The sequence below is a fragment of the Lepisosteus oculatus genome, chromosome 1, assembly GCF_040954835.1.
Source record: "Lepisosteus oculatus isolate fLepOcu1 chromosome 1, fLepOcu1.hap2, whole genome shotgun sequence".
In the NCBI taxonomy this organism is placed as follows: Eukaryota; Metazoa; Chordata; class Actinopteri; order Semionotiformes; family Lepisosteidae; genus Lepisosteus; species Lepisosteus oculatus.
Window position 1 is genome coordinate 72,118,842 of NC_090696.1, and position 27,109 is coordinate 72,145,950.

A 27,109-nucleotide genomic window follows, 5' to 3' on the forward strand; every position below is an offset into this window, starting at 1 on the left:
TTTTTCTGGCAATCAGCAAATTAGAAAATATATTGAGAACTGTCTTATTTTAAAATGTGGCAAATTCACGGAATGCTTTACTTTGCAATTCAACTTGTAGTTCACACAATAAAAATTAGAAAAATATTAAGGTCAGATCTGCTTAATTTCACTCCTGTTGAAACATTGAAATGTTCAGGTCAGAATGTGATGGCAGCATCTTTAGATAAAGCATTCTTCTCGATACCTCTTGCAAATCTTGATTATTGTATCGATTAGGATTTCTTTACAAAGACTTAGATTTACCATATTTGAGGAATAAACAGTTTCCTCTCTACCTGTAAATGTTATTTCTTAAGAACAAAAGGGCCAATATTGATATGTTCTCCAGCCGATAAGCTGATAGTTCTGTACAACATCTTACTATAAGTATTACAATCAAGGGAGGTGGTAAAATTAATACACTGGTGGTAAAAAAAAATACAAATTTTGTGTGCTTGAAATGAACAACCTAACAAGAACAGGGGAATCTTTGTGAAAACTTTCCTGTCATCAAAATATAAACAAGCAACGGGAGCATGGCAAGATAGGTTAGGACATCAGCTACCAGTGTGTTTTCCTCTCCCAATCAGTAGCACTTTACAATAAGGTTGCGATATTAAGGGTTTATAAATGCTCTTAATACTAAACTAACAAGGATTCACAGTTTATTGAAAATGGACAAAGTATGAATTAAGGATTAACAAAGGAGTTCTTAGGCCTTTATTAACTGTGATTTTCAATCTTCGTTAAATCCTATTCCTGGTACAGTGCTCATCCTTTAGTAACCGTGTTAAAAACAGAACTGAAGATTTTTTTAAACGTAGCAAGTGCCTTAAATTTTACTCTTGTAACAACATGATCCAGAACAGGTTGAACGTGGGAAATCCAGCAAAACGAAACTTGGCTGCGAATCAGCTGTGCATTCTTCGCGAAGAACAGTCCAATTGTACTCTCGTTTTACATTGCGGGGTTAAATATATGACTGAAAAAAAACACATACCAACGTGATTACTATGAAAAACAACGTGAAAAATGATGTTAAAGAAATACAAAAGGAGGGGGGCATTTAATTCGATCAGATAATTAGTGTATCTAGGAATACGTTACAAACCATAAAATAATTCTTCGACAGCATTTCACAAAAAAGCGTCTCGATTGTGTCCAATTAAATGATACCAAAAAGTTCAACAACATCTTTTATGTGTATTATTTTCTCTCGTGATTGTAATGAATGAGCGAATATAACCAGATGCTTTTGTCTTTTGACGGTGTTTTTTTTCAGTGAGTTTTCAAACCTTGCGCAACAGACACGGGTAAAATATATAAATATATCAGAATATTCAACGATTATAAAAAGCAGGATACACATAAGGCGGGGACGACAAGTAAGAGCTACAAGTATCTGCTTGACAAGAAAATATTTATGATTTCGTACTTTGTGTGTCGCAAGTACCGGGCTTCATTTCAGGATGAGCGCCCCTTACAAATTCTAGCCTCCGACACGGGAGGAACCGGTTTTTAAAGCAACACGACTTAGAAATTTAGAAAGCGTTTCCCAATTATTATTTTTTTTGGGGAGGGGAGAACTAACAAGAAACGATAAGAAGTGCGTCTACTGTAAATACCGCGCTGAACTCAATAAGCCGCATGTTTGCTTTCCGCAACACAGGAAGGAAGTAGACGTTCAGCAAGCGTTGGCTTCTCGGGAGAAATGGCTGCAAGCGTGCAGGAGGTTAAGGTAATGTGCTTCTGCTTCTGTTCAGGAATTGCATGTCTTTCCCGGCTACAAAAAGGAAAGCTACACGGAGCAAAATGTGATGTGAACGCTCGCGTTATTAAACGACACGCGTGGAGGCTATTACCCACGCTACAAGCAAAACGGTTTAGACATAGATGCTGTTTTAATCACTTTTGGCTCTGGGATTTCTTCTTTTTTTTTGTGATGGTTGTTATGGCACAGAAAAAAAGCTGCAGGCACTCAAATCAGCCGCCGTTGCGGTTAGCCCTATGGGTGCAGTCAGTGCGGTAGACTAAGGTGTAACGTGCAGTTACTTGAACAAAAAAAAATGACTCAGTGCTTTTTTTCCCCGAAAGAGGTGGAAGGCGCCTCTTTACACGCGTTACGGTTAGCTTGTGACAGACAATGATCATGTTTGCCGGACAAAAAAAAAAATAATTCCTTTGTCCATTTCCGTCCGGCTCTGCAACGCAAGGTCTTGTTGGTCTGTACAGTAATCTCTTTGTCAGGAAGAGCTTCTTTTCCGCTTCGTGCTCTCGGTAATTGCAGGTGGACTAAACGAAGCATGCTGAAAAAACGTTATTGCCCATGCTTTACAAATTAACGCATTTTAGGCGTCCGTCAGTCTCAGTGGGGTACAAGCAAGAGTTGGGAAGGCCGGGACGCGCAGTACAAGGATCATACATCTATGGGAAGCGTTAAAAAAAAAAAACGACATCCTTGTATTAGGTTTTTCACGTTGTGTAAATAATGTAAGTCTTCTGAGGCCTGGACATGCGGTGCGCTCATACTAGGCCTCAACTCGGGTTTTGCATTGGTTTTTTTTTTTATGTAGTCATCCAATCGCGACATCCACGATTTGTTGTACAGGTAGTGTACACGGCTCTTTCTTCTTCTTTTTTCAGCATGGAATAAACCTATTACTTGTTCCTTTGCAGCAATACTTTAGTTTTATGGTCTTTTATTTTCAAGGGCTACACAGTATCGTCTTACTGTTGAACACCCTGCTGTTTTATTTATCATCTAGAATGCAAGTTTGCTTTACAGCAGTTGTTGTGGAGAGTGGGGGGAATCGGTGCCATTCACCCATGTGTATGAAAGCATTGTGGATCTTTATTGCAAGTTTACTAGCAGTTTTGTAGGTGTGATTTGTACAGCTTGTCTCCAGTGATAATCGGCTGTTGTAGCAAAACAAAAAGCAAACCACAGCTGTCTGGGACGAAGTGCTACATGCCTGTGAGGCAAACTGAGAATTTGCTCAACCCCATGCCTATTTACTGATGCTGATAATTACGCATGGATCCTGCCAGTAGTTCTTTATACACCTCGATAATTACCCGTTGATTTGGGTTTTCCCCTGTTTGACTAATTTAACATCTACAATACCTAAGTGTGTCATCAGTCACCGCCTTGGTAACCCTGTAGCTCAAGGGTTTACCTTTGCCAGAAATATCTGTAAATCGAAGGATTCGTATTTTATGACAGACGTCAATGAGACGTTGCCTCCCCCCAAGCCTTAAAAAGAAAGATTCTCTTTTTGCATTACTTTTTACTAACAGGTTTAAGGAAATAAATCAAAATATAAACTGTAACATTTTTAAATGTTGTTTCCTACTTTTACAATATACAAAGGACTTAATTTACAGTAACATCAAACTTATATTAAGGCTACATTGGCCGTCTGATAAGATCCACAGTCTTGTATCTCTTTATATTTGCTATGGCACCTGATTTTGTATGCACAGTTAACTTTGAAAAGAGCCCATAGAAAATGGTGTTTTTCAAAGCTGCCAGATTAAGGAATGCATTAAAGCATGACTTGACATATGTGAATCATTCACAGTGCGCAGTTCTTCTTCTTTATAATTGTACCTTGGGATTGCTGCCAAATATTACCTACAAGAAACCAAAACAGGATAAAAGACGCGTTCTTTGGGTTCAAATGTTGGTGATGAACTGGTGTTTATTGGAATAATTCCAGGTTCCTGTGGTCTACTTTTAGGAGGTGTATTATTAAAAGGCTTTTTATTAGGTAAAGATTTAAGAGGAAATTCTGTTATTGAACTCTCTTCAAATGTTTAAAATACAGTCACCTCCAAGGATATCCTGTGTACTTGTATTTGAGACCTAAAGCACGCCACTGAGTAATTATCATTTTATTATATGACTGGTTAAATGTCAGGTTCTGCTTATAGGGCCAGAGGTCCTGTATTGCTAAGTGAATGGAGAACACAAGACAGTTTCTACTCTTCACTGTTGCTGTTTTGAGATTAAGCATTAAGGGAGAGGACTTGAGGGTGTAATGGCATTTTCCATGTTAGGGATTGTAATCCATTACTGACATTCATTCGACTGCCACCAGCACTATGATTTCATTTTGCGGTATCTCCTTCCAAATTTATGTGCCCTAAAATAGTTTTGTTTGTTCAAAATGTACAGATGTTTTTAATGGGCATTTAAGGAAGTTTTACTGTTTGAATCTGCATGATTCCTTTATTCCAATTGTACAGTCTTCAACTTTGCCTCCTTATTTAAAGTGATGGAAATTTGGGGGCCAAGACGAGATGAAGGCAAAATGATAGTTGCTGTCAGTGCTGTGTGTTTTGATGGATTTTCTTCTATCACTATATGTATGTTATGTATGAGTCACTGTAGTAGTTAGTGGCTTCCTTTCCCAGATTTGCAAAATCAGATTTTCCAGGGCATGAGGCTGTGATCACCTGTTTCTGCCAGGTACCAGCCTATCCACCTGTTTTTTCACCTGAAGTGAATCAAGTGAGCTTCATTGCAGACACACCTGACTTTCACTCACCTTGACATTTTTTAGCACCTTAGCTGAAAGCAAGCTGCAGGTTATTTCAAAGGGCGGGCAGCTTCTGCTAAATGGGTGCTTTTCAAGAACTCTCCTTAAGGTAAAAGCTGCCGTCTCAAGTACATTGTGGAACAGGAAGTTTAGAGCAAGTGTTTTTAACCGCAGACACGAATATTGGTAGCCTCTGTCCCATATTATTCACTATTTCTTTAAGCATACTGTCACATCCCTTAAAACTGCAACATATTTATAAAGTGAGTCATAAAGTTATTACCAGGAGTTTACCTGTTTTTTTAGCAGGTAGGCAGACATTTTATTGAGCAGAGATGACATGGTTAAATCCATTGTGCTGCTTAGCTTTTGTCGTCGATACGGATGATCAACAGGGCACCTGCTGTAAAAGTCACAGTAGATCAATAGTCTAGTAGAGTGTATGTCTGCTGTTGAAAGCAGTATAAGCTGTATATACAGTGTAGAGTAAAAGTATGTCCATCCCCTTGAGATTTTTTGGTTGAACATATTAGACATATTTGACCTTCACCGGATTGTCAGCAAGTCTTAATAGTAGATAACCACATTTCACAAATGACACAAATAATTCTAGTTTGTACTTTTTTTTAAATCATCCAGCTTGTGGCCTCCCCTTTTGCAACAATATCTTGAATTAAATGTTCCCTGTAGGAGCTGATCAGGCTTTCACGTTGCCTCGGAAGAATTCTGGCCCAGTCGTCCTTTACAGAACTGCTTCAGCTCCGTGATGTTGGAGGGCTGTCTTTTAGGCACAGATCTCTTTCAGTCTCGGTGCAGCACCTCTATGAGGCTTAGGTCTCAGCTTAGACTTGGCTGTTTCAAAATCCTAAATTTCTTCTTTCTGGGATGTTATGTCATAGATTTGCTAATGTGTTTTGGCTCATTTTTCTCCTGTTGCATGATCTAGTTTTGGATCAGCTCTAGCTAGCGAGCAGATAGTCTGACATTTTTCTCTGAAATACTCTAGTATGGTATGGAATTTGTGGTAGATTCCATGATAGCAAGGCATCCAGGCCACAAGGCAGTGAAGCAGGCCCAAACCCCCGTCTACTTAATCGCTGGTATAAGATCCTTCTGTCAGAGTTCTTGGCAGTGTTTGTTTTTTGCCAAATTTGATATTTTAAACCACAAAATCTTAAAAGAGAATGTGTCTGCTGTCGTGAGGATTTGACACCAGCAGTTCATTGTGAAATATCTTTGGCTGCCCTCCACTTGACTGGCTTTTATCAAACCAGGTTTTGGTGTGGCAAGCTGGATTCAAGCTCCCTACCTATCTCATGCCACAGCTGTGTCTGTGGTGACAGTTATCCAAGGCATTAAATCATTACACTGAGATTCCCCACTATCTAAAAATACCTTGCACAATGTTTCTTTTTCCTCTTGGAGTTGTATAATTTTGATTAGGAAAGAAAGAAATTATTGTGTGGTTTGTGCTTTCAGAACATTAAATGCAGTCATATGTGACATCCAAGCTTGTGAGTATTAGCTGAAGTATCAGAATGAGGACTCAGGAACACTGACATAAAATGTCTTAAACCTTATTCGTCCGCTGTTCATTTGACTGTGCTTTCTGTTCTGGGCTGAATCAGGTCTTTGTTAATGATCACAACAGGCCCTTAAATCCCAGCGGACCATTCCTGGTTGTAGCTGGAAAGAGATCTGCATTTGTTTGTCTTTATTCCAGAACTTTCCTCTGCAATTTCCAGACTTTCTATGTGACCTTATTACATACTGGGATGAACACTATCTTTAAGCGTGCATAAAAGAAAATACATCAAGTTATTCTTTCTGCGTGAAGCACCTGAAAGAGGTACACACTTTACAGGCCTTTGCTTGCAGTGATAGAATGGCTTGTCCCTCTGAAATTATGTAATTCTTGGCTTCATATTCTTAGGCTCTGATTGTTCTTGAGCGTTATTGAAGTTTATCGCTAACATTTGGTTTTAATTTGGGTGTCACCTTTCAGTCACTGTCAGGTTGGAGTGTTTACTTTTCTGCAGACATTTGTTTTAAACTTGCATGGGGGTGTTATGATTCACCCATGTAAAGACGAGTTCCAAGGAACCACATATGCAAAACATTATAGACCCCCTGATGTATTTCACAGTGCGCGAGAGTGAGAAACAGCCCCATATTGTTTTACGTTTTTTTTCCCCCCAACAGAAAATACTAGAAAATACTGGTGGCTCTTGAACAGCTGTGTGCTGCTTCTCGGGAGAATTAGGCTCACAGCTGGTGGAAGGAACAGCACAGCCCAGCTCAGCCTGGTTGTATCTAGACTACTGGATTTATCTGATCTATTGTGGATACCTTGACCATTTCAGCAACTCAGGAGCCCTGCCACAAAAGACTGAATTCTAGTTTGGTTTTAAACTGTGTCTTTATAAACAATGGAAATCATTTTTCAACACAAATGTTATCCTAATTTGCTGTTTTGCTCCATAAAGTGTTTTCTATTTTAAAAAAATCCATAACAAAAAATGAATGAAATGAACAAATGAAGTGAATGAAATAAAAATGAACAAGTATACAGTGGGTGCAGAAATATTGACTCCATTGAATTTTGCCACATTTTGTTGTGTTGCAACCAGAAAACCCGTTACACTTTTTACATTTTTTCCCTTTAGATCCATGCTACATCCTCTACAATATCACTGTGTTTAAAAGTTTGGAGCTAAAAAATGAATTAGTTAAAAATAAAATCCCGAAAAATCTTCATTGGAAAAATATTCACCCCCTTAGCATTCAGTCCTTGATAAGCTCTGCCTCAACCTTCAGAATTGGTGATTTGACCATATGTTGATTGGAATCCACCTGTGTGCAATTAAAGTGGAAGACCATTTAGATTGAACATGCATGTCTTTCTAAGGTTAAATACACCTGTCTGTGTTACAGGCACTCGTCAGGTGAGGGATATAAAATATTTCACTGCACTGCGTATCCCACAGAGCCTTGTTAAATCAATTATCAGGAAGTGAAGGAAACTAATAAAAAAAACTCCTCAGAACCTTCGACAACCAGGTCATCTGCCAAATCTCAGCAGCTGGGCAAGAAGGACTTTGGTCAGAGAAGCAGTCAAGAGACCAAAAACAACCCTCAGAGACCTACAGTGTCTCATAATTGAGACGGGAGGAACTATGAGAGAGTCAACGAGAGCTCATGGACTCCACAAACCTGGGTCGTATGGTAGAGGGATGAGGATGAAGCTGTATTTGAGAAAAGCTCACACAAAGTCCTGTGTTGAATATGTGTATAGGAGTCTCTGTAGCAATGTGGAAACATTTTGTGGCCTGATGAGACAGAAATGGAGTTATTTGTTCTAAATGCCAAAATAAGAGCATGGCTTGTCAAAATAGAAAGCAGATCCTGGAGCAAAACCAGGACCGTCTGCAAAAGACATGTAACTGAGACGGAGAGTCATATTTCAGCAGGCCAGTGACCTTAAACATAAAGCCCAGGCAACCCTTGAGTAGCTTGAAAAGAAGAAGGTGGGAGTCCTTGAGTGTCCTAGTCAAAGTCAGGCTCAAAAACCCACAGGAAATTTGTTGGAGGAACTCAAGATTGCAATTGCAACCAGAACACCGGCTCTCCCCTAGTAACATGCAACAGCTGGAGAGATTCTGCAGGGAAGACAGGGTGACAATTTAAACCGGCAAGATGTGAAAAGCTGGTTACAACACACCGCAAAAGACTTGAGGCTGTAATTGCTGTAAAGTGGGAAGTAATTAAATATTAAATGCATTAGGTCTCAGGGGGGTGCATACTTGTCCAAGCTGGATTTTTCTGTTTTCTGTTTTACATAACATGTTTTACGCTCCATCAAAATGTTAAGTATGTTTTTTTTAATCGTACAGAAAAAAATCCTGTTTAAATGTGTTGCAATTTGAGGTTTTAACAGACATAAATTGGTAGAAGTCCAAGGGGTATCAATACTTTCTACACCTACTGTATATGAAACATATGAACTTACTTTGCTTTTTGCTACTTAAACTAAATGTTTTTTTTAATACCCAGCATTTCTTTTATTTATGATTCTGTGTGGGTTTTTATTATTATTTCTTAGTAAATTCTTTTTCAGGCCAAAGTAGTTCCTTGGAAGACTTCAGAACTTGGCTTTAAGGCACTGTGCTGATGGTGTTTTTCCATGAAACAAGTTGGAAAGCCTGTTTTTGTCAATCTGATCTAAAGGTTTTCAAGTCTTGGATTAATCCCTGATGGTAATAGCAAACATGTATTTTGTATTAATTCCAGAAGGCAGCTGCGTCAGCATGCGTAAGCTGCAAAGGAACAAGTAAAGGTTTATTCCACGCTGGAAGGAGAAACAAAAAAGTTTATTTTCTTCTCTTTTCAGTATGTGTTTTGTGTGCTCTCCTGTTTATTCAAGTATTTAAACACACCATAAAACTGTGATCTTAAATATCCAGGAGTCCAGAAAATTTCCACTTTAGAGTTTATTCTATTTCAAGGTCTCATTGATGAAGTGTTTCTGTACAATTTGTTTCATCAGATTGGAATTATCGGAGGTTCTGGACTGGATGATCCAGATATCCTGGAGGGCAGGATTGAGAAGTATGTCGACACACCCTATGGAAAGGTATATTGTATTGTTTTTTAAGCATCTAAAATGTTCTCAAATTCTGCGATACAAAGGACAAATCAGTTACTGGAGTTTAGAAATTTAGAGATTTCCGTCACTTTTAAAACTTTCATGTATTTATAAAGCTTTATGAGGAGTCTGTTTATAGATGTGTTCAAACTAAAGCATAGAGTTCCTTCTGGAATATATAATGCTTTATTATTCAAGTCACTGATATGCGAGAAAACAAATTCTGATAACAATTTTGATCAAGTGCGAAGAGCTAGGAAGATCTGAGGTGATGAAATATTTAATATATTTGTTTGGCTTATAGGCTTGGTTTCTTGAGGATACCATTAAAATACAAAGGTATGACAACCTTCACAGAAGCAGAAGACTGGCAAATTTGCATTGTACTTATTGACCATATACTTATAATGCTGTTTTTAAACATTGGAATTTGCCTTTAAGAACTTGCAGCACACTTTGTAAAGAAACGTATGATGGGCTCCCCTTCAAACTGTTTTGCAAAGGAATGTGGGAATTTGATATTTATCTATAACTGTGGCTAGAACTCACTCAGTAACCAATCTCAGCATAAGGGATTGATTTAGACTTTTTGATGTTGAAGAAAATAATAAAAAATAGAAGATATTTTAAACTCCAAAAGAAAAAATCCTTTCGCAAATGTGAAGCAGGGTTCGTAAAACCAAATTGCACAACATGTTTGTTATTCAAAACTTCTTTAAAGAAGTGTTACGTAAACAACTGATAAATCTGAGATTGTAGAATATTGGCTGTGACAAGTGTTTTTCAGATAACTTGTGAGGTGTTTTTTTTTTAATTTCATTCAAGTGAGACAGATATGGTTGCAGATTGGGTACTGTTATCTTGCTTGAAAGGTTCAGTTTTGTTTACCTGTCAGGGAATGTTCTACACGGACAGATTAAAGGAATTAAACCCTTTTAGTCTTGAACAGAGAAGATTATTTGGCAATCCTTTGGCATGAAAAATGCAGTTTAACTCCAATTTATTATTTTTATCTTAAATAAATTTAGCCCTTCTTGTTATTCGGTACTCCTAAACAGTCCTGAACCCAAGCGCATTAACAAATTAATGAATAAACATAGAATAGAATAGTTTAATGTAGTTGATTGTTTTGAAGAAACACCATTGGAGAAACGTGTCTAAAAAACTGAGATTGGGGTGTTAACAAGTTTGAGATTCACTTAATTTGAAGTCTTTCTTTAATGTTAATAACCTCTGATGGTGGAGTGTATTAGGGATTGGATGCTAGGCTGTTTTTCTCTGCAGTTCATGTTAAATTACTGGAAAAATGTCCTGTGGTTCTGGTGTGAGATGATCTTCAAGAGCAAGAACGTGAAAAAATTTTAAAAGGCCAGAAAAGCAGGAATAAAACACAAAATCTAGTTTTAACCTTTTGCCTTCAAAGTTACCACTCATTGCTAGGCTGCGATAATTTCCTGACTGGACCCACGGTGAATCTTCTTCAAGCGTAATTAGTTTAATAGCTGTAACACAAGCTTGCTCATGTCCAGTTTTTGGGGATTTGATTTGGATTTGAGTGTCACCAATGTCAACTCCCCAACAGTGTATTTACTTGATTTCTAATAATACATTAAGTATTTCATAATGCAAAAGGGTAATTTCAGAAATAGCTTTCGGTTCCATTTCAGAATAGCCTTTTTTTTGTGAACCCTTTAGAATGTTCTGAATTTCTGCATAAATTTGACCTAAAATGTTATCAGATCTTCATCTAAGTCATAAAAATAGATAAAGAGAACCCAATAAAACAAATAATGCACAAAAGGATCTACTTTTTAGTTAATTTATTGATCAAAATGATCCAACATTGAATGTCGGAAAAACTATGTGAACCTGTACACATACCTACAACCTACAAACTTTCTAGCACCACTGTATGTGGGATTATATTGCACCATTGAGCTTCAGGCATGGATTGGGTGGAGTTCCTAACTGAAGAATCAAGCATCATTAGTAATAGAGCTGGTGATAGCTTTGGTGCTTGACTAAGATCTTGCAGCATTTTACAATAAATGTGTTTAATGCAGCAGCATAATAACAGCACATCACTTCCAAGGTGCTCCCACTGCTGCTGCAGAGTCTCTTACAGTAGGTTACGTTTGGCCCGAAGTCGAATATAAGGTAACAGATTGGCGAATCTAAAACACAAAAATAGTTGACGGTTTTTTTTTTATACCCAGGTGTTATCACACCTTGGCTCACAGCTATGAACCCTGTAACTGCACAAGGGAGAATGACAAAGTGTGGGCCAACGCCTCTGATCCCACCCACGTTTGAGCCACTCCCCTTTCAGTGCCTCACAGGCACCAAAGCAGCACCGCTGGAGATTCTGCACTGATCATATGAAACGCACGTCCCTCATCGATAGCATTGCAAATCTGTACATTTCCAGGAGCCCAAAGGGATCTCATTGTGTCGCCCAGAGAGATCTGGCTGACTAACCCCAACCCTCTTTGGCACTGAGATTTTGTGCCAATACGTAGGGAATCCTACGTTCATAGGGCCCAACCTCTATTCTGGCAAGTCCCTTTATCACTTGAGCAACCCCTGAGACACCTTCTTTTTTCCATATTTGAGTACTGATTCTTCCCAGTGCTTAGTACTGAAGTCCCTAGGTGATGTTCGTCAGGTTCAGTAAGGGAAAACCGCACATACTGTACGACTGCAAGACTAAAGAAAGATGGGTTTTAGAGCACTAAATGTATTAAAATAATATGATTCCAAAGTATTTTCTGTGATTGTATGTAGAAGGGGGAATATTGATGGACGTCACTGGAAATGTTGACTGCACAATTGGAAGAAATGAGAATTAGTAAGAGGGGGATCAATGTGACTTTCCTCTGTTTTTCAGCCATCAGATGCTCTCATAGTAGGGAAGATTAAACATGTGGACTGTGTCCTGCTTGCAAGGTAAGAAACTTTGGATTGCCAATAATGATATTAAATTATTACAGTTACAGGGCTTGTTTAGCTGTATTTGTAAGTGGAAGGTGTGAAGATATAGATTCTACTCCTAGACAAATCAGTTTAATATTTTCTCTGCAACAGAAATATACTGAAAACACCATTAATACCACAGCCGATTAGCTGTGTTTTCTATACTTTTTCCCATTTCTTTGTCTCTCAGCGCCCCCTTGTGGTGTATATAGGGAACTTGCACGTCCGGTTAAAGTGCTTTTACTGTGCGATTTGAGCGAGCAGGTTAGACTTCAGGCTCACAGGCGCAGGAATATGACGTACATAACAGGGTTTCCACTGCCCAACACAAAGTTAGTGTTAACATTTCATCACGCCGGTGTCCTCTTTGGTTAACTGAATCAATTTACAGCTACTATGTACTCTTATTACTGTTTGTAATACCTGCTAGTCACACAGTATTTGCAGTTTTACATGTGGGTTTCCCTTTAAAGGCATGGCAGGCAGCACACCATCATGCCGACTGACATCAATTACCGAGCGAACGTCTGGGCCCTGAAAGAAGAGGGCTGCACTCACCTGTTGGTGACCACAGCCTGTGGGTCACTCAGAGAGGAGATCCAGCCTGGGGACATTGTCATTCTTGACCAGTTCATTGACAGGTAGGCCACACAGCCATGGAGTTTACAGTACTAACTTCTTTATAAGCATCTGTGAATCTCCTGGGCGAAATTGCAAGAATATTGGGATATTGGGAGACAGAGACAACATCAGCAGGCAGTTACACACTGGAGATGTTTAATGGAAGACGTTTTGATAATGCTTCTGACATCTCGTAGGTAGTGTTGGTATCTGGGATCGTTCTGAATGAGCTTTTCTAGTATATTTTATTGGGGATGAAATGTCTCCTATTGGCCATTTTTAGAAGAATCTCAAAGGTGAGCTGGAAGAATCGGGGTCTGATCCAAGACTGCCTGGATTGTAGATTTAATTGTCCGGCTTGGAGATGGGAGATATGTCACAGACTGGAGGCTGAGCTGCTCACTGCTTGCTACCGAGCCTGTGTGCTGAGCCAGTGTCTGACCGTCCCGTCCTCAGGCTGGTTCATGGACTTCGGTTTTACCAGGTTGCACAGTCTGGCAGGAGAAGGAATGGTCAGAAACTAGTTTTCGGTGGGAGTGCGCAGGTATTGCCTCTCCTGTGTTACAGGTCCCAGTGACATTATCTTGGGATTACCATAACACTGTGATTGCTTGCCCCTTATTAATTTAAATAAAGAGCGCAGCATAGTCTTACAGACAAAATAAACTTACCTCTTCTAACATGACATCTTATTTGTACCTGAAACAAAGTTAACATGCGCAACTGAGAATTGTCATTTTTAAAAGCTGGGCCTCTACATAAAGTCAGTCTTCACGTCTCTTCTTATATAATATAAAACACTCCAACATCACATCTCTCTCTCATCCCACATCAGCAGGGTCCGCTTGTCGGGACGTCCGTCTCCATTTGGTGGTTTGAACCAAATCTTTGAGCTGACGTTGCCATTAAATGCGACCGAAAATACTCCAACCGGCGAAAACACTCCAACAACACATATAACAGTTTAATGAACTCCTAGATTTTAACAAGAATTTAATGTTATGCACAGCAAATAAATTATTACTCAGCTGTAAATAAAAAGTATTAAGAGGAGACAATTAAATACCTTAAGTGTTTTTATTGAGCCTTGTTTATTTAAACAGAGCATAGCTTAGTAACCAATCTTCCGTCTGCTTCCCTAACTGAGACTTTTCAGTCTCCAGCTGCTCCATAGAAAATAGAAGGAAGGGCTAAATAACCAACATTACGATACCATGAATCGGATCTCAGCTACTCCTTACACCAGGCTGTTGCAGAAATGTTTTAATGAGAAATACTTCAGCACTTGCCTCTTCTAAAGAATTTCTGAAACGTTTCTGGCATCTACTGCCCTACTGCAGAGGAGGAATAACATAACCAGTTGTGCCACAATTCAATTCATTTCAAAGACAAGCTGTACCGGTCTTAAATATTAGCAAAACTTTGTGTTTGCAGTACAGGAAAATAAAATGTGACACCAACAGTTACAATTAAGAAATTCCCAGGACACACCTCAGAGTACAACAAAGAAGATCTCGCCCCGTATTAGAAATGCAGAATATCTGCCTGCTAATTATGAAGTTGAGGTAAACATATAGTCTGCCTGTTTAAAAGTGTTTTCTAGTACAAACTCAGAAGAAGAAATTCAACTGTTGAACATGAACAACACATCACACCCGAAGAAGGCTCTACGGCCGAAATATTGTGTTTTCTTTCTTCTTTTTTTCAGCAGGGAATAAACCTATTACTTGTTCCATATAAAACAATGGCCTACTGATATATTCTGTGACCTGGGAAATGTTTGATATTTTCACACATAACCTCCTGGGACACAAATACAGACTATATAAAACAGCACACATCGGTGTAACTATAAAATAGTGATCTAGGTTAAATTAAATGCGGTTTTCCTCCCACACCTTCTCTCATGCGCAGAGTTTGTATGTTCTCCCTGAGTTCACCTGGGTTTTTGCCAGGTGCTCCGAGCTGGTGGGTTAATTGGCTTCTGGTAAGATTGGCCCTGGTGCGAGTGTCTGCCTGTGATGAACCATGTTGCATGTTGCATGTCTGCATGTTGACCAGGGATGTACCATGCCTTGCTTCTCCTGTTGCTTGCTGGGATAGACTCTGGCCTTGAATCGGCTGAAGTGGTTAAAAATGCACGAATGGGTCTTCTTTTCCTTCTCTTATACAAACATTTTTTTTTTCATCTTAATATTTGCTGACCTGACCCGGATTGTAATTACAGCTTTTTGTTAGAAAAACATTTTAAAATCCTGCCACTTCTGGCATACTCCAAAAACTACTTTTCTTCACTTATTTTTTTCCCCATGGTGGAGAAGACTACTAGGAAGGGCTCAATTGAATATGTAATTATGTTTTCACTGTCTTTTGGTCAAAATATGCACACCTTGAATCCAAAAAGAAAATACATTGTAAATGTACAACAGGAAAGAGGTGATGTTGTGATCAGGAAGTTGTTCTAACTTAAGAAGTGAAAGAATACCTTATCCATCTTATCTTATTATCTTTAAAAGATCCATCCAGGCACAATGTTTAGGTAAAATAAATTCTTCAGCTGCGTGATCACGACACTGGTGCCTTATCTCAATGGTCCTTTGTGGTAAAATAAGACACCCCCAGTGTTCATCAGCAGGAAAGGTTACAGCAGCTGGTGTGATGGAAAAATATTTGTAGTATGTGGACCCATTTTCAATAGCCTTGTAGAAGTATGTTAATCTACCGGTCTGTTTTAAGACACAGGTTTCACAAAAATGCAGATTCGATTTTTTTTTTTTCCCTGGCTATATTTGACTTGCAAACACACCACCGGGTGAATCATGCAAGATGCATCCAGATAATCCAGATATTCTTCTCTATCCTGTCTATCCACAGTGCCCGGCTCTGCTCTTGAGTTCCCTGTTAAGGCTTAGTGTGGTTTTTGGGACTGGGCAAATTAACTCTTACTGGTAATCACACCCAACCAAGTCTAGGAAGCAGCCTTCTGAGGAAAGCACCACCGGAAATGGATGATTTTTTAATAATTGGAAAGGTTTTCAGTTCTCTTGGCCCACGTCTGGCACGTATGGAGGAAGGAATTCTTAGAAGGACAGATTGCTACTTGTCACCTGCGATCTGCATTCCAGTTGCCAGCCCTAAATTTTGCACGTAAAAATCGGAACAGCAGTGTAAATTAGTCAACAGGGCAGTGGGCCCCTACAGGACCTGGAATTCACCTACCGGTCTACCAGCAGTTGGAGTTCTGCAGCACTATTGCCCATCGATTCACAAACGGTGTCTAAAGCATCATTCCAAAACTGTCCCATGAATGCCCAGTTGAGTTCAGATCCAGTGGCTGAGAAAGCCGTGACATGCGGAGAACATCAGTCTCGGCTCTTTGTGAGCACGCATGCTCCTGGGAGACACCCCTCCTGATAGGAAAGACATGCTGCAGCAGGGGGTGAAGATGATCACTCGATACCATATAGTAGTGACTAGAACTGACACTGCATACTAAAGGAATTTGTGCACCCAAACCAATCCAGGAAAATGAGCCCTACAGCTTTACACAACCCTTAACTATTGGAACCAAGCACAGAGGGTTATAGAGGTCTCTAGTTTGGCACCACACATCCACTTGTCCAGTTCGATTTTTTTTTTTAACGACCTTACTTTTTTTATTGGTGCTTTAAATTTCTGCGAGGTTTGGGTTTCTCTTTCTGTACGCAGAAGGTTGAAGCGTGGAAAATGAAACGGAAACCTGTAAATGGTGACCTTCAGCAGCACAGGTGTTTTATAAGGCCGTCAGGTGTGATGACTAAACGAGAAAGCTATGTAAACAGCTGTTTGGGCTCCGCCTTCAGGTGAGCTTTGTTTAAACCTCCCTCACGCTTGCTTTCATGAACGTGCTCCGTCGGCCGTGTGGTCTGTGTCCTTGTACTTTTTTCTGTCTTCTTTTCTTCTCTCTTCTTTACAGTACAGAAAATTGAATATTGGGTTGAGGTCAGATTAAGAGCTTTGGCTGTTCCTTTAATACATCAGACCATTTGTCCATGTGACTCTAGGCCTCCGAGGTCACTGGGTTCTGTGTAGTTTCTTGATTATGGATGAATCGCGTATAATTTAGGAAGCTTCAAAATCCCTGTGAGGAACCAAATACCACGGAAGTTGCATCTGCCATTCTTCCCTGAATTGTTATTAATAACCTTCTCGGTGCAAAAATGTCGTATATTAATAATGTAGGTCCGCATGGTGGCGCAGTGGTTGGCTGCCTTGCGTTCTGGACCTGAGCTGCACAATCTCCCTGTTTTTGTGTGCCCTTGCTCCAGGCACTCTAGTGTCCACCTACAGTCCAAAGACATACCGGTAGGTTAAGTGACTTCTGGGAAAATTGGAGCTGGTGTGAGTGAGCGTCTGTGTCTGTGGCTCTGTCCTGCGATGGTCCTGTGCAGGGTGTACCCGCCTGTTCCCAACTGGAAGAGGCTCTGGCTCCCCCGCGATCCCAAACTGAACGAAGCCGTTAGAAAACGGACAGATTCATAATGTGATACGGACTATACTCGTATCAGGGTCCTAATGGACTAGCTTAGTGGGGAGGTAAGTGCTCTGGCCCTAAACGATTTACTAAATTAATATAGTTTTCAATATGAAGAGGCAGTTGTCAGAACCCACCTGGCATTTGATTTAAATTTCTCCACCTGATCAAATGGCTGCCATCCTTTGGAATCAATAGGATCAGCTGTAGTCAGGTGTCATTCATCCTGACAATATTCATTATAAAGACAAATGCATCATTCCAGTTTACTTCTCCGTATTGCTGATGCATGAGTTAGTTCATATCTAACTCATCTTGAGCAGCACTTTCCCATATGTTCATGTAAATTGTATGATTGGTCATATTTGTACCCACATTCTAAATAAATATGTGCTCTTTTGTTTAGGTGCCCTAACATTTGAGTCAGTGAACATCTTTTGCATTATTATGCTTTGGTTTGAGAAAGACATTGAAATGTTCACGAGCTACTGACTACCTATGAATATTTTTCTCGGTGTGTGTGCAAGTTTTATTTCTCCAAAACAATGGAAATGTTTCAATTCCATTTTCTGTTTTGTGATGATGTGTCTGGGCCTCTGTACTGACAGTGAGTGGCGAAGGCTTGTTGTTCTCTGTGACAAGCTGCCAAATGTTTGAATAGAGATGCCACCATCTAGGTGCATCTTGTAGGGATTTTGAAGAGCTTTGTGAATGGAAGACCTCTGGTGATGTGACAGACAAAACCATTACAATAAGCTGTAATATAGAACTGATAAGGCACTGATAAACAATATTAGAAAAGTACAGTCCAGTATGTTGAATAAACTTTTTTCTAATATATTTTCCTTTAAAACAGTCAAAGTCCATAGAAAGTCTTCATGCCAGTCCATGAGTTCAACAGAGAGGTAAACAGTACTTTAGTCTATCCGTTTATGCAGCATAGAAAGTGAAACCGAACAACAAGGGAAAAAGTGTATAGTTAGCAGCTGTTTAACCATATGCTGGCCAACTAACAGAAGTTGACTGGAAAAAATAAAGGAAGAAATATTTCCTTTATGCATCGGTGCTGATTTAGGAAAGCATTCTGTTGTTTGCCTCTGTTTGTGTTGGTTTCAGTTGCTATTACAAGCCGTGACAAGCATTGTGCAGCTCGCAGTGGAGCTACATGTTGGGACTTGTTCTGACTTGCTGCACTGCGTGTGACTGCATATTTGTTCAGGGTTAGCGAGTGGTGTGATTTCACGTCAGGCTGGTTCCTTCCATCTGTGTGTTTTTTTTTTATAAAGACGGCCTTGTGTTGCAGTGCCCTTTCATTGGACCGATTTTATATGAAGAATTCCAAGTTTAAAATCCCACAAAGGCTTGTTGCAACGCTTTTGTACGGTTGGGTATTTGCCCAGTCAGGAGTTTTATTTAGGTTTGGTTTAGGCAGCCTGGGTACATACAGGTGTTGGAACGTCACGTGTACTTTGATGTTCAAAGACATGTATTGGCGTTTTAGAATCTAGCATGAGAATCCAGCCTGCTGAACCACATCACGGTGATACACTTCTGGTGATATGTTTGAGTCTGTGTAGTGCAGAGCCTTGAAACAGACACTGTCAACTGTTGTAAACAAATTCAGTGGGCTTATATGCATAACCGCTGAGCAAGGTTTGTGCCACATGTGTTACAGACCACCAGCCTTGCATCACAGTGTGAACTGAATATTTCTTTGGATCGCTGATATTACACTTGTTACAAGTCTTGCGGGTTATTATTACTGCATTGTTGTAAGCTGTGTAAAGAATGTAGGTAAATTTACCTTGTATACTTACCCTGTCTGGATATATGGTTATGACTCCTGGAAAATGACCTTTTACAGTTGGCTCATCAGGAAAGTAGCACAGCGGCAACATATCAACCATATTATCTTGGTACTGTAGGTAACGGCAGAGTTGGTTTTTGTTTCTCCTGCTGAGGCCTGGTATTAAACTTTAACCCTGTGCAGATGCCAGCTCATTTGTTCAGTGCTCCTCACCAGGTTGGTCTTCTAGTCCTGCTGTTGCTGGAAAGAACCCTGACAAGGGTGCGAATCTGTGCAGTCTGGGTGTAGATGGAATTTGGCAGAAACCCGTCCTTTTCTGGCCCACCACTTTTGTTGTTGAAATTACTTCATACTTGCCCATCCCAACATGTGGAACTGAAGCATCTTTTCTCCATCAGCCACAGAAAGCCCAAGCAAGTGCTCACCTCTGAGCTACAGCGTATTGTCTAAAAGGGAGATACAGGGCAGCAAAGCAGGGTCTCTAACATTCAAGTCCTTGTTAGAGTATTTTTAGAAAGCTAGCCTGCTTTCTCGGTTTAGGGAGGGCAATTTCAGAGCTGGGTACTGGATGCAATGTAGAAAATATGACAGAGGGCTATCTTCGAGGGGGTCTCAGGTGAAATGTTACAGCACGTTAATGCTTTTAGAAAACTAAGAGCACATCTTAACAGCTGATACTTAGGAAATAAATTTATGAGGAGCACAAAACAATTCTCAGTCTCGTGGGCCGCAGAGACATGACACCTCGTTTACTGCTAAAGATTGTCTCCTCGTGTTCTCCTCTGTTCTGAGTTTTTTAACACGCTCACAGTGGTAGGGGTGGGTATGGTTAGGGCTGCGGTGCTCTGCTGCTTCCCTTTGTCTTCCTCAGAAGCGTTTCTACACAGTGAAGCTGCCTCTGAGAATCTTTGTGCCCCTGTACAAACTCAGTAGCCTGACCTGGAGTGAATCTGGGCGTGCCAGGCACTAACCAGTCAGACGCGTGTGTGTGGTAAAAGACGGTTGTTGCCGAGCGCTCTCGCCCGTTGCACCTCTTGTTAAGCTTTGGGAGTTTTCCGTCTGCCTTTCCCAGCCTTCAGCCCTTGAACTAAAAATACCAGGAATCACGACAACTTTACTGGAAACAATGCAGTAGCGTGGATTTAGGATGTCCCCAACTAGGAAGCATTTTCGACACTGCCTCACTCACATATTTTTGTCTCTTTTTTCAGTTGCCTTAAGAGGAAATAAAAGATGGGCTAAAAAAGATTTTAAAATGGCAGGGTTCATGTCAACAAGCAAGGCTTCCTGCACGTGATTGTATGTACGCTGAAAGTCCTTTTGAGATCAAAGTCTCTTTTTCAAGTGAGACCTGGTCAAAAAGGTGGTAAGAAGACAGTTGCACCACATACACTGAAGTTAACTCAAAAAGAATACAGTAAATAATGACTACATGATACAGTATGATATTTTATACTGGCTTTCTGATTAGATAAAAATGAGAATTTTGATTTTGGTGGACAGAACATCAAGAGAAATGGTTATTCGGAAAGTCTGCGAAGAAATTACCTTTCAGAACTGAATATCATGAAGCGTTATTCTTCTCTCCTTCCATAAACTGGAACTTTTTCTCCCTGTACGTTCTTTTTCCCGTTGTATAATCCGTCTTACTGTCCCGATCATGTAATGTCATGAGAGGAAGAGTGTTTTAGATGTTGAACGTGAGCTTGGGACCACCTGATAAGGAAGGTTTTTACAGAGGCATGAGCTGCCCTTTAATCATATGTCTAACATATGTCTATGAGTTCTTAACTTCATTAAATATTTTTTTTCCAACCAGGGACAGAAATTTTATGAAATTCCCAATATTTTTGGAGAGTCCTTATGCCAGTTTAGTTTGTGATTTCTCTGTCTTTGGAAAGTATGAAATGAGTATGCCCCGCCTTGTTTTGGACATATTCATTCTTTGCCCTGCCACAATACTGTGATTTGGGCTTCAGACGTGTTCACGGTTCACCAGTTCATACTGGAACGGCTGTCTTCCTTTACTCTCAATTCCTGTTAAACTTCATATTTGTTTCCTCATGTGTGTAAAACCTTATTCACACCTCACTTTGTTTAATGGATTTTTAGAATGAGTCATGGAGACGTTTTTTGGCTTTCAGATTCCAGGTGGAGGTTTAAAGACTCTCTGTGCGAATTTTTCCCGGCCCCTCGCATGGATACCACGGGAATTGGACTGCAGCCCTTTTGAGCATTAATGAAGGTGGCCACGAACCTGGTGGCCAGTTAGTGAACCTGGCCTTGTTTTCCGACCTGGAGCCTGAGGATTTGACATGACTGTTCTTTTAAAAACTGCCACCACAAGTGATTTTACTTTTCTTGGCAGAACCACAAAGAGGCCTCAAACCTTCTATGACGGGAGCCCCACGAGCCCTCCAGGAGTCTGCCATATCCCCATGGCAGAGCCTTTCTGCACCAAAACACGGCAGGTCAGTGCCGTCCTAACGCTCGTAAGAGTGTTTATTTTGATACTTGTTCCAAAACCACTGTAATTCGCAACCTGTAACTATGTCATCTACATTTTATACTTTAGGGCCTTGGATAATTTTTTATTTTTTTTGACCCAAGGGACAAGAACAAGCTGGCTATTTTGGTATATCTTTATGGTGTAAGACAGAAATTTGAGAAAAGATGGATGATATTCTTAAATTCTGCTGTGTCCCTTTGGGCGTCAGGTGCTGCTCGAGGTGGCAAGGAACCTGGGAGTGAAAATCCACCCAAAGGGCACGGTGCTGACGATCGAGGGGCCCCGTTTCTCCTCCAGAGCCGAGAGCCTCATGTTCCGGCTCTGGGGCGCCGACGTCATCAACATGACCTCGGTCCCCGAGGTGGTGCTGGCCAGGGAGGCGGGCCTGTGCTACGCCAGCATCGCCATGGCAACCGACTACGACTGCTGGAGAGAGCACGAAGAGGCCGTGAGTACAGCTCTCCGTTACAGCGCCCTGCCCGCCTGTGGTTTACTTCCTAGGCCGTGCTCCAGTGTCCACCCTTGCAGTCGCGAGGCCCACATTCGCGCGTTCCCAATCCCAATCCTGAAGGCCCCCCCCCACACCTGCTGGTTTTTTCGTTTCCAGCTGAGCTTCCTTACTGGAGTGAGGCCTTCATCGAACTGATAAACCGCTTGACTGGAGCATTTGCAGTTCCTTCTGCGACTGGAGAGTTTGGGATTTGATTTTAATTGGGAAATGCGGTAGTGAAAAGGCTCCCTCCAGAAGGCCTGCAAATCTGAAAGCGTTAATTTGCACAGTTCAAAATAATCCTGTTTTTTAGTCAATTAGAAATTCAGTGGTATAAAGTCAACCCCACTGAGCCCTTTATGCGTCTTTCTCTGATGTCCGCAATGGAGCAGACTCCGCTGAAGGGAATTACCCCAAATCCCTTGCAAAATGGTGACGTTTCATATTTTAATGTATCGAAGCGAGATTCCCCCCCCTCCCCGCCCCAGCCCACCAGAAAGAGACAAGAGTCTGTTAAGCAGTTCATTTAATGTCATCATCAGAATTGAGCCTCTTGTCTGAGACTGAAAATATGAAATTAAAACAAAGAAATGCCAAACAAAATGCGCACATAAAGTCCCTACTACTTTAGGCTTATGTGAAGGTTGAACATAATATTTTTTAGTTGTCTGGGCTGATTCTTTGCTGTTCACACACTCTGTAGGGAGATTACCTGACTACAGTAGTTCATTTATCACAGTGTGGGCCCACTGTTGGCTCACAGAAAAAGACGATTGGGTCCTGATGCCCTGTAGCTTATTTTAAAATTCATTTCTTTTTTTTTTTTGCAAACGTTCAAAATGCACCTCTTGCCTTTTTTTCTGGAAAAGCACCATGCTTTATGATTTTTTATTTATTAAAGTTTTAATAAACCAGGTGTGCATGCTTGAAATGTCACATGCCTAGCAATGAGAAAATGTATCGGTTGTAGCTGTGCACATTTGTTTTTCCTCCTCCTTTTGGTGGAAACAACCAACTTTCATGGCCTTTTAAAATAATACAAATGTTCACTTCCTGATTTTGCACGTTGAGTATTTTTGATACGTTCTGACTGACGTTGCGATTACATGTGCATTGCACTCAGTGTCAAAATGTTTGAATCATTGGTAGCCAGCTTTGAAGTGGGTTTTCAGCTGATCCCACAGTCTTGGGGCATTACCTAACTGTTGATAGAGGGAATCGGTACCAAATCGGTAACATCCATTCTATTGAGGTAGTCTGGGCATTTTTATGTAGGGATGGCAGTGATGCTGGGAGTGTCTGTGTGTCGGCAATAGCAGGATTCTCCCCATATTAGCAAAACAGGGTGCCTGGCTCTGCCTTTTTCTGTCCAGCCTGCTTCATCCACTCCTCCAGTTCGAATTGGCCTCATCGTCATTGTAGTTGAAAACGGGGAAAATAAATGGAACAAGAGGACAGAAAATAACAAAACCAAATTGAATGTTACCCAAACACACTTCAATGGCACCCTCATTCCAAAAGAAACTGTACTTTGTTTAGTTAGAGAAACACGGTGTATAACATTAATGATAACATGTGGCAGTGAGCAGTGTTAGGGATAAATGTTTGTGCTCTTGTGGTCTCATTTAATGTGGTGCTCTTACATTCGCTTGAAGTGTACAGATTACTGTACGTTCCAATGGAACTACTACAGAGTAATGTTTTCCTGTAGTTGTCGGTGCATTTTGTTCATTTTAATTGAACCCTTTTGTAGATTAGTTTGGAGTTTCTGATTTTCCTCGGCTTCTGGATGTCTGCTGTCAAGGGCTGAGAATTAAAACAAAATGCTTCCTGCACCTTCTGGTAGCTGGTGCCAGCAAAGCCTGAGTCACTACACAGCTTTCCAAGCCATAAAGCCGGTGTCCAGTCTGGCAGAAGACCAACCCTTACCATTTTCAGGGCTTACAAAGAAATTACTGTGTGCTGGTGACTCCAGTGATGTTAGAATGTGAAAATTAAAAACAATATACCAGTGTCTTTGGGGGAAAAAACAACTGATTTTACCTTCTATGTGGTTGAAGGATGTTAAGTTTGCCCATTTTGAGAGACTTCAGCTTTGTTTTCTGAATTTTAGGTACTTGTTTATAAAAATGTTTGTATTAAAGCAGGGGTTATATTTAAGTAAATACTGTAATATTGCCGTTTTAACGCCATCTTTCTCAACATCAGCCCTTGCTGCCAGTTTATTTGTATCAACATTTGAAGTTCTTTTGTTGTCTGCAGATCTGGGCTGTCTGTCTTGGCTGGCTGAGTGGTTAGTGCCACCAGCAAACACCTCTGTCTGTGTCTTCTGCTCCACAGACTTCATCCTGATCTTCCTGAGTGGTGATTGTAAAAAGTGGGCAACAGGTCCTCTTGTTAGAAGCTTAAATGAACTACCTCCCAGACTCAATGAGATAGTCTTCAGCTTTATCTGTTTTCCCATCCCAACACAAAGCTTTCTCTCTTTAATGTTTGGTTGTCCCTCTGCAACGTGCCTTGAGGTCAGCCTTTCTCTAGAGGGTCTGTATCACCCTGTACAGTAAAGTATTGTGTTTGAGTGTACAACGTAACTCTCTCATCAGACTCACTTTCATGCCTCTCTGCCACTTAAAGAAGTTCCTTGGCTTCATTCTCTGTCCCAGATTGCAGCTTTGAGTGCGTTTTGTTTTCTGCTGAATACAATTACAAGTATCTACTGGTGCCTTTTGGGGACAGGTCATCCGTTTGTATATTACCCTTGTCGCCAAGCCATTCTGAGGTCTTATTCACACTGTGTTCCGGGACTGGATTAATTTGGTTTGTTTGGTTAGGTTAACTTTTAGCCAGCGGATGAACTGCTAGTTTTTTTTTAATTCCCTGCCGCGGGCACGTTCTTATGAACATTAATATGAAGGAACAAAGTGAGTGTTAGACTTGGGGGGGGGGAGGAGGCAAAAATGTTCGATTTTTGGAAGATTCTATATTTGAATAAGTGGAAGTTTGTGAATCCATGTGTAAAAGTAGGTGATCTTGGGAAGAAGGAATGGCTGGCTGGCATTATGTACTGTACGTTGCAAAACATTTTACGGTCTCTTTCACTTCTGCGTTCTTTTGTTGTTCGTAACAAATTTCATCATCGCGAAAACTTTGAAAGTTTCACGCAATGTATATGCAGCCCTCCAGAAGTTTTGAGTTATTTCATTCCAATCTCCCGTTTTCAGGTCTGCGTTGACAATGTGCTAAAAACAATGAAGGAAAACGCAAACAAGGCAGCCAGCATTTTACTAACTGCGATACCACACATTTCCAAAACTGACTGGTCCCAAACTATGAAGTGCATGAAGGTAAGTAGACACAGCGATCTGGCTAACAAGCACCAGAAGCCATTGGGATCTAAAACTGCTGTGTGTTGTATTAGCATTTGAAACCATTTTTAGTTGCCAAAGACCGAATTTTCCAGGCTTTTTTATTGGTTTTTTGAAAGCCTTGTCAGGGGCACTTGGGTCAACTATAGTGCAGTAATTTTAAATGAACAAATCTTTTTCTTTTTCTTGAACATAGTAATCAAAGCCGATGATATTTAAGAACAACTTGACAGTCTTGCATTTACCAGTGTCTTCAAATACTTAAGTACAAAGGATTTAACATTTTGTCTGTAGAAAAACGGAAACTGGAACCTGTATGGCCGCAATATGAAAAGTAAATTGACAAGTTATATAGAAGCAGTGCGCTAAGATGAGTGTTACACAGCACAGGACATTCAATTCAAATACATGATTCATCCCCAGAGATGAATATGAATATAGAAATTGTATAAGGCCCTTTGCAGTTTGTTCCAAATGGGCAGAGTTGAGCAAAAAAACTGACTAATTAATCCCTAAATTTGACAACATCTCAGATTGACACCTCTGAGGTCGTCTTGGTAAATCTTATTCTTGTAACTACATTGCCAAACATTAACACAATTACATTACTGGATATCTCACAGAATCTAGGGAGTGATTGTGCTGAGTCTTTCACTGGATTACTTTTACAATTGAGGTTTGGAACTGTAGCTCATGTTATGCATATCTTACTAATTCATTTATGACTTATCGGGAACCAAGAGACAGCAATATTAAAGAAAAAAGCTAAATAAAAGACAATAAAGTACAGTGATGATGTTCTGTATTTCAAAGAGCAAACAAAGTTTTATACTACAAATATTTTCTTTTTAATTCTGTGGAATTCTATTTTCTTCAATCTAATGAACTATGATATGCTAATATATGTTAATGTAATATAAAACTGGTTTGTAAAATAATTATTTTAATTATTTTTTTTCAGGCTTCTGTGCAGTGTTCAATAATGCTACCCAAGCACTGAAGTGCTCATTGAAGAACTCACTGAAGGACCATTTTCTGCTGTAATCACTCTACAACAGAATTAACACAAAATAATAATCTCAGAAGTGTGCAGGGTATATGTATTCTTCTTGAGTCATTTATCAGTAAACTGTAAGCAAAGTGCCTGAATTGCACATTTTATGATTGTGCATCTTTCATTTTATTGTATAATCTTTAGCACTTTTCTTTATTTTCTATGTGAAACATTGAACTTTTAAACTGATTGCATGGAACGTTATCATTGCACAGTAACTTGTGCATGAGTATGAGAAATTTTATTGAAAATTGGTTGTTAGCGAAAAGGTTAGTAAGGTTAGCAATAAATATCCAAACGTAAATAACTCATGTTCGAATCTCAGTTTGAATAATTAAAAGTCATTCCAATGACTATTGAGAAGCCAACATAGGTATTTACAGCAAGTCATGTTGACAAGTCAAATTGACTCAGTAATGGAGAGTTGGTGTTATCAACAACTTTTTTAATTGCCACTCAGGTTATGGGAAGAGACCACAGATCTTCCTCTTGGAGTTTGACTGACAATTTCTGTTTCCTTTTTTTGAAATACTTGATTTTACAAATAAAGAAGTGTGGCACTGCCAAGTA

At 40.1% G+C, this 27,109-nt stretch overlaps 1 protein-coding gene across 1 annotated transcript; it reads left to right on the plus strand.

Moving 5' to 3' along the window:
- Positions 1-1,510: 1,510 nt before the first annotated feature.
- Positions 1,511-27,109, plus strand: mtap (methylthioadenosine phosphorylase). The gene is made up of 8 exons (XM_006629952.3): positions 1,511-1,759; positions 9,109-9,195; positions 12,095-12,153; positions 12,654-12,821; positions 21,490-21,592; positions 21,839-22,078; positions 25,342-25,464; positions 26,447-27,109. The coding sequence occupies exons 1-8, from the start codon at positions 1,733-1,735 to the stop codon at positions 26,483-26,485; spliced, it is 846 nt and encodes a 281-aa protein (XP_006630015.1). The 5' UTR covers positions 1,511-1,732; the 3' UTR covers positions 26,486-27,109.